This window comes from Tachysurus vachellii, chromosome 15, assembly GCF_030014155.1.
Source record: "Tachysurus vachellii isolate PV-2020 chromosome 15, HZAU_Pvac_v1, whole genome shotgun sequence".
NCBI classification, from domain to species: domain Eukaryota; kingdom Metazoa; phylum Chordata; class Actinopteri; order Siluriformes; family Bagridae; genus Tachysurus; species Tachysurus vachellii.
Genome location: NC_083474.1, coordinates 10,090,352 through 10,098,688, shown reverse-complemented (window position 1 = coordinate 10,098,688; position 8,337 = coordinate 10,090,352). Strand labels below are relative to the sequence as shown.

Sequence of the window (8,337 nt, the reverse complement as noted above, 5' to 3'; positions counted from 1 at the left end):
CATTTACACATGCAAGTGTAATAAAAGTAAACTATAAATATAGATCTATATGCTTAAATGTCGAATGAGAAATGATATAATAATGCCACCTAATAATTCACACTAATAAAGGCCCTTTACAGTATTGGCAAAGACGTGAAACATGACATTTAGACCTAGGGCTTAAGCATTTGCTTCTCAAATGTAGTAGTTGGTTTTGATTCTACTTCTGCCCAGAGATATCCAAGCTTAATTCTCAGTGCTTTTCTAATTATTTTTTATTTTCATGCACTTGGTTTAAAAATGTACATGCCAAAATGCAGAACAAAGAACAGTGAAACTGGCAAACTGATTACCATTTAATTATAATGAAGTTGCATACGTTTGATAACCGTCCTGTCCAAGAAGCTTTTACAGTGCCATGAAATGGTCAATAATTAATAGTTAATAATAAATTCTTATCATTCAGAAGGTTCCACCAGAAACCCACACTAAACTCTGTAAATTGCAGTTAACAACTTGTTCACATTTTTGTGCCCAATTTTAGACAAAACATAAAAGCAGTTTTTTTTTTTTCAGTAAACCTGTTCTACCTTTTACTAGTTTCCCATTTAATCAGCATGGAAAATGGATATATTACAAAACATGCAAAATTAAATCACAAAAGATTTTATTTGAGGCAGTTTTATTTTAACTCGTGTTATTTCCATGCTGTTTCTCTATAAGAACACTAATACAGATTCTTTTTCTGTGGCTCCAGTCAAATTTCCAGTAGTAGTACAAATTAGCATCAAATTAAATATAAACAAAAAATACAGATGAAATTGTAGGCAATATATAAATTTAGGGGAAGAAGGGAGATCGATTATTTCAAATACTTAGAGCTTAAAATCAACTTTATTAGTGCTTTTTAATATTTTCAAACAGCCAATGGAGACCTGCATTTTAAGTTCTAAAAGCAACAAGGCTCCTTCAATTTTTAGAGCGGCAACTATCCATCCACCGTCAGCCTATGTGCATAATACAGTATTTTAGCACAAATTACAGTCCGCACCACTGCTAAGTATCACTACATAACTCCTACTTTGTGATGTTAAGCATTTGCTCCACATGGATAAAGAAAATTGCAAACTTGCTCTGAAAATCTAAATTGACAAAAAGAGCACTTTATTTTGGACATGCCCTTTCCAAGGTTTAATCATTTAACTGCATTTGATAATTGCACTAACACAAATATTACAGCTCCAACAACTAATAGCCTAATAGTAGACATATCAGTAATAGTAATAAAAGTTAATTTTGCAATTACATTAAGAAAAACTCATATCCAGCAACTGATAAAATGTTGAGGAACAAAGCAAATAAACTTTTAAAAAAAAAAAAAAAAAAAAAAAAAAGGAACATTGTACCAAGACACACAAAAAAAAAAAATTCAAAAAATCTCTAAGCTCTGCCCATCAGAAATTACAGTTGATGTCTGTTTCAGAAGTGGTTTCTTGTTTCAATTAAAGGGATAATAATAATAATAATAATAAAACAAAACAACTTAAAAATAAAACTAGAGGACAAATAAAAATAAAAACAGGAAAAAAAAAAACACAACAGAGGCATCAAGCTGTTGCATGTCATTCTTGAGGTTGGGCTTTGTGGCCACTTTTATGAGTGGACTTTGGGAAGGGGGCGAGTGGGCTGGAGTCTGATATTGGCGGTGATGTTTCACTGGTTCTCATCCTCCACATCTTGCAGCGCCTCTTTATTCTGTTCCTCACCTGCATATTGAAACAATACATCGACATATCAGAATTCATCATCCACATGTTCTACATTGTACAATTTAGACCTTAAAACTTTATGCACCAATAATCCGAGTGTGTTCAACCAAGACCAAAGCACTTCTAGTGGAGAACACATGCAACAAAGTGAAATAAATCATTAACAAAGCAGATAAGAGAATAGTAAAGTGATCAATTCTCACATTTTCCAGGGGATTTGAATAACCAAATGCCAAAAATGTCCTCAATATCAATTTTATCACAGAATCATATCCAAGCATGTATTGTATTTAGATTACAAATGCATAAAGCAGAGTGTTAAATTCCATTCTCCATCTGAATCAAAAGGTTGGCTGTTGACACTTTCTTGTACACATTGTTGACTGTACACACTTTGCACTCTAACAGAAACACAGCATGGCAGCTGTGGGTGTAAATCCTGAACTACATCTCACATCACTTTATTTATGAGACACCAACACCCAAGCAGACACTGAGCCCTTCATGTATGGAGATACACCGATTTAAAATAAATAAACAAACAAAAAGAAATAAATTAATAAATTAAAAAAATAATAATAATAATCAGCTATAAAAAACAGCTGATCTTAAATGGAGAACCATATTTGTGTTGTATTCATTTTACCAATAGGGCTATTATACTGCAAATGATTAAAAACAAACTCCTTAATGTAGGTTTTTTGTTTATACTGAATCTGGAAAGTACAATCTTGCCTGATCTTACTTTGATTAATTAACTGACACAGACATCCTCTTAGTCACTAAATTAGCTTCCTACGTTTTTCTGCTGCCAGGGTATGGGAAACATCAGTGGCACAATAGCAGTGTGCTTTAAGAGTTCACATGCAAGATCTGAGTCATGTGAGGCATAGCAACATGCATTCAGTGATAATAGTCTGGTGCTAATTAATGTAACATCTAAACCTGTGCGTGATAAATAATGCCATCATTCATAAGATGAGCAAAATAGTGCCACGAGTCTTCAGCTTAAAAGGCACTTAACATTGGGAACGGTAACAGCATCATCATGACATTCATAAGTCCAGATTGGAAATATTGTTAAACCATTAATTGGATTTAAAAATTGAACCTAGACTTTTAAATAAGTAAGTAAGTAAAAAATTATTCTTTTTTTTTCATTCTTTGGAAAAAAAGCAGTTAAGAAAACCATTTATTGTATTTAGTTTAAAACCTCTTTTCTTAGTCTAACTGTTAAACTGCTTATGTGACTGAAACCAGTAAGGTCAAACTAGAAAAAGTCTGAGAACATGAACCTCCAAGAATATGAACAATCTTTGCCAAAAGTCACATTATCAGATGCCATCTGGTGAGCATTTACAATTATACTTTTCTCTTTCTGAAATAAATTGCAGACTTCTCTCATGTTTTAATCTCTATTAACCTGTTAATGTCAAGACATGCTCGAGACATACAAGTAGATTTCTAGATTCCAAACCTTAGCTCAAAGGTTAAGGTGAGTGAGTGGCAATACTGTTAGCAACATAGCAGAGCAAAAAATGGGCTCACTTACAAATACAGTTTGTGGGCAATTAACTTAATACCCTTTAGGAATCTAAACAGTAAGAATAGAGGGGAAAAGCAAAAGGTTAAACAAATGAAACATTTTGTACAATAAAGATCATACGGAAATGCAGAGATTTTTGTTTGATAATGAGCTTAAATTTCTCCTATTCATAACCAATGCATTTAAAAAAAAAATTTAAAAGTGATTTTCTACTGAATTACACTGGGAACTAGTTACAATGCCTTAATTAACATGCACAAGGGCTTCCTATAGTTATTTACCCAAGTACCACAGTGCCCCATCTCTGAACATAATGTACTGTGAGCCCCCAGTAGTACTTTACTTACTCTTTACAAAGAGAACAGCAACACTCATTATTCAGAATTCTAGAGTTGCAAGTGCTCCTGGTATCCAGGCAAATTTGGATAAAACAATTTATCAATAGAAATAGAAGAAACATTCCTAACATGACTGTGTTAGTCAGTTAAAATTATATTTTATTTTTAATCTAGTCCCCACAGACAGGCTTCAATACCTAGTGAACCCCGTCCAAAAGAATTAAGAATGTTATAGCAGAAAAGAAGGGACTAACTGCAACAGGATGTTCAATCAGCACATATAGATGTGATAATCAGATGTCCACATAGATTAGGTCATATAGAGTATATTATACTCCTGGTCCATGAATCTTCGCTTTCTCATGGCTATCCCCAGTTTTTAAATCGGTTGTGTGATTCATGCAGAGGGCCTTACCATCTCCCTGCATATCTGAAGTCCATAGTGTCAGATTATCACGTAACAACTGCATGATGAGTGTGGAGTCCTTGTAGCTTTCTTCACTCAACGTGTCAAGCTCAGCAATAGCATCGTCAAATGCTGCCTTTGCCAACCTGAAACCAATAACAATCATGACATTACTTTGTTGTAGTGTGTTCCTAAGTAAACAAAAAGGTCAAAACACTAGAGATAGTCAACATTTCAGCCTGATGCATTCTCGGATATGCCTGATACATTAGTCACTGCCAATTCACCAACTTGTGATCTTAAGAAAGTAGGAGTCAAAATGGGCTTCCTCTGTAATTAGCCTTTAACATGAGTGCTGTTCATCTGCCTGTTCTGACATATACAGTGAGAACTGGAGAAACTGTGGGGTATTTCTGTAGTTAAATGTCAGAGCTTTAATACATCACAGAGAAAAAACAAACCTGCATGCACGGTCAGGAGAATTGAGGATTTCATAGTAGAATACGGAGAAGTTCAAAGCGAGACCCAAGCGAATGGGGTGTGTAGGTTGAAGGTCTGTCATTGCAATATCACTAGCAGCTTTGTAAGCAACCAAACTGTTTTCTGCAGCCTCCTTCCTGTCGTTTCCTGTGGCAAACTCAGCGAGATACCTGTGGTAGTCACCCTTCCTGTGAAATCAAAGATACAAGCAAAATGTGTGGTTTTTATCATTCATACAAACAACAATTCACCACTTTCATTTGAGGAACTTCTGCAAATTTTCCCACCATTACATGTGGGTTTAAAAAAACAAATAAAACAGTGCAATATTTCTTGTCCAATATAAAAATTTATAACAATGTTTTTTTGCTTTGCCAAATAACTTTTTTTTCCCAATGAAGCTTTATTTAAATAAACAAACAAAATTTACATACATTTTGTAGTAAAACACCTTTGACTCTCCTGAATTAGCAGCCGGAATTAGGTGCTTGTCCAACACATCAAGGATATCATTGCAAATTGTTTTCAGCTCCGTTTCAACCTAAAAACGGAAAAACATCGGTTCATAAATATAGAGTAAAACTGGCAGTTTCTTTTTGATCAGATTAACTGGATCAGAACTACTTACTGTTTGCCTGTACTCCCGGATCATCTTCAATTTGTCCTCCCCACCCTTGTTTTCTTCTTTCTGCTCAATGCTGCTAATTATCCTCCAGGATGCTCTTCTGGCTCCAATGACATTCTTGTAGGCCACCGACAGCAGGTTTCTCTCCTCAACTGTAAGCTCCACATCCATTCCAGCCACCTTCTTCATTGACTCAACCATTTCTGTGAAAGTAAAAAGTAAATTAAAAGAGCAATCCTGGCACAGTGGTGTTTATTTCACTGCATCAATAAATGTCTCATCCATTTTATCTGTTACTGAGACACACATGTCATGCCATGGTTAATGATTTCATATTACCAATACATACTGAGACACAGACACAAATAATTTACTTATATACATCATAAATCACAGACTGTGTAAAGAATTAAAATGAAAAGGCAGTGTGCTTGTGTGCTTATGTTAAAATGGATTTTTTTTGGGCAGTAGTTACACTACTTGTATTTTAGCATCTCTGCTTGGCTCAACTGCGGTGGTTTGTTCCCATGTATGTGAACATGTTTTCTTTAAAACAGTAGGCTATAGTGACATGTTTAGTTTGAATAATTTACCCAACATTGTTCAAGTTTGCCACATCCACACTGAATTTAAACAAAGTCCTGTGCTACATTAAATACTTAGCAAAACCCTAAAAACGAGTGATTGTTTAATTGTTTAATAATTCTTTTTTAAACTGTGGCGCACTTCTCCGTATACATACTTTAACACGGACAAAATCCTACACAATTAGATGCTGTTGCGGAATTCGACCGTAAGCGATGCTAATGGTGATGGAGAGTCAGAGACTCACCAAGGGAAGCTATCTGGTATGTCTAAAAGGGATAGTAAATCATATTACTTGTTTTTTTTTTACTGATGTAAAGGCTCTGACTGTCTAAAAAAAGAAAATTATATTCTCAATCAATATCAGAGAAGTAAGACATTCTGGCACTAAATAGCCCTAGTTGATAAAACATGCCTCCAAACTGTTCATCTCATAACTGGATTTGCACAGATTTCACCCTATTGCACAACAACCATTTATTTCCTAACTAAAGGGATAATAATAATAATAATAATAATAATACGCATAAAGACAAACCATGCTTGCAAAAGACCCTCCACAGGGGGAGGGACATATACATTAGAGAGCACTTCATTGGATAAACTCAAGACTAGTGCAGCATGAGTCATCAAAAAAAAAAAAGAAAAAAAAAAAAAGAATAATTTTCCTTTCAGTCACCATTTATAAAAAACAAAAACATATACAATTTCTTAACAGATGTACAGTCCTTTTGGTGTCCATAACAATTAATGTGACAGGTACCACATACGACCATACAATGTATTTTGTCCTGTGAATACATTGGCCACTAAAACAACTTGGACAAAAGACCGTTTTATTTTCTAACTGATAGCTCAGCCGATACATTAGAAATAAATAAAATGTCAGTCGAAATGTTTTTCGTATTGTACGAGCTTGTCAGTGAGGTTTTTGGCACCAGTCTGAGGAGAAATCCTCGTCGACATGCAGCAGAGCCGCTCTGGTTGTGTTGCTACTTCAGACTTTAACGCGACTTAACAAGTTGGAAATAACGTTACTAACGTTATCGCTGTAATGACAACTGAGATTTACTCTAATTGTAAACCAACAAATTTGTCTAATGGCGATTACTGCAACCTATAATTAAATCTGTTGATGTCAGGTGGGGTATAGAGGTCTGTGACTCCCCCCACCCCCCCGCCGCCTTGGCTAGCAACAGCTCGCCTCGCCCAATAACTATCCGCCATTTTGTCTGTTCCACTAACGTCTCCATCTTCATTCCATCCCTCATCGAATTATGATGACCCACGTAGTTTGTTCACGCCAAACGAATTCTCGTTATGCGATTAAGACAGCAGCAGGTTCATTAACACGTCTCAACACACCCCATTAACTAGTTTAACTGGCTGCTTGAGATTACTGCATTAGCTAAGTCGCTAATATTAGCTACCATGCTAACCAGAGTTAGCTAGGAAACACTACGCCCGACAGCTAGCGTGAGTGTAAGGTAACGGACCAGCGCTCACATAACAGCGTTTCTTCAAAAATCATCTTACCGTCATATCTCTCTGCTTGTTCAGCAAGCTTAGCCTGGTATACTAAATCCTCCCGGTTAGCCATAGTGAATAATGTGCGACGAGTGGACTACGGATTTGAAGAAAAGGAGTGTGAGTGAAGCAGCAGGCCCTCGCACAAGCCAGCAGCTGCAGCCTGAATGGTACTGAAGCGCGTCCGCCGGTGAAACTGGAGGAAAAATGGCGGAGGCTTTCATCCGGGAACTTCGGACAACAGCAGGGACCAACCATAGTCCTTATTTTATCCTTCAGACTTTTACAAACGGCTTTATTTATTAAAATCCACTATATTATTATTATTATTATTATTATTATTATTATTATTATTATTATTATAATGTTAAGAGAGTTTATGAAAGTTTGAATTTCTCTTTTAAAAAATAAAGATGTGTTGTTTTGTGCCACACTTTACATTTTGAATGATTGATTGTCCCTTTTGTTCACATTAATAGATGGGAAAATAGATCCCATTTTGTGAATCATTGTGAGGTTTTTGGACAGGAATCAGAACACACTTCTGTCTACAGACATGTTATTCTGTGGATTAGCTTTGTTTAATTTCCCCTAGGTGTGAATGGGTATGTGGCTATGCATATACATGGTGTCCTGTACTGGCCTGGCATGCCATCCCATCTCTGCTGTCCCATCTCTACTGTCCCATCTCTGCTGTCCAATCTCTACTGTCCAATCTCTGCTGTCCCATCTCTACTGTCCCATCTCTGCTGTCCCATCTCTACTGTCCCATCTCTGCTGTCCAATCTCTACTGTCCAATCTCTGCTGTCCCATCTCTACTGTCCAATCTCTGCTGTCCCATCTCTACTGTCCCATCTCTGCTGTCCAATCTCTACTGTCCAATCTCTGCTGTCCCATCTCTACTGTCCAATCTCTGCTGTCCCATCTCTACTGTCCCATCTCTGCTGTCCAATCTCTACTGTCCCATCTCAGTCCCAGGATAGGCTCCTATCCCTCCCAGGATAGGCGCTGGACATGTCAAGACTGACAGAATCAAGCTGCTGAGAGTACTAAAGTAAACAAGTTACTGAAAATGAGT

The 8,337-nt window shown here is 36.4% G+C and overlaps 1 protein-coding gene across 2 annotated transcripts; it reads right to left on the bottom strand.

Annotated features, from left to right (window-relative positions):
- Positions 1 to 632: 632 nt before the first annotated feature.
- Positions 633 to 7,468, bottom strand: ywhae1 (tyrosine 3-monooxygenase/tryptophan 5-monooxygenase activation protein, epsilon polypeptide 1). 2 transcript variants are annotated; one of them, XM_060887991.1, is made up of 7 exons: positions 7,268 to 7,468; positions 5,150 to 5,349; positions 4,956 to 5,062; positions 4,503 to 4,709; positions 4,051 to 4,187; positions 3,304 to 3,345; positions 633 to 1,748 (listed from the first exon to the last, which is right to left on the bottom strand). In XM_060887991.1, the coding sequence occupies exons 1-6, from the start codon at positions 7,329 to 7,331 to the stop codon at positions 3,338 to 3,340; spliced, it is 723 nt and encodes a 240-aa protein (XP_060743974.1). In that variant the 5' UTR covers positions 7,332 to 7,468; the 3' UTR covers positions 633 to 1,748; positions 3,304 to 3,337. The 2 variants fall into 2 exon arrangements, with proteins under 2 accessions (XP_060743974.1, XP_060743973.1); XM_060887990.1 differs by lacking the exon at positions 3,304 to 3,345 and having other exon boundaries at positions 7,268 to 7,465.
- Between the last annotated feature and the right edge of the window lie 869 nt (positions 7,469 to 8,337).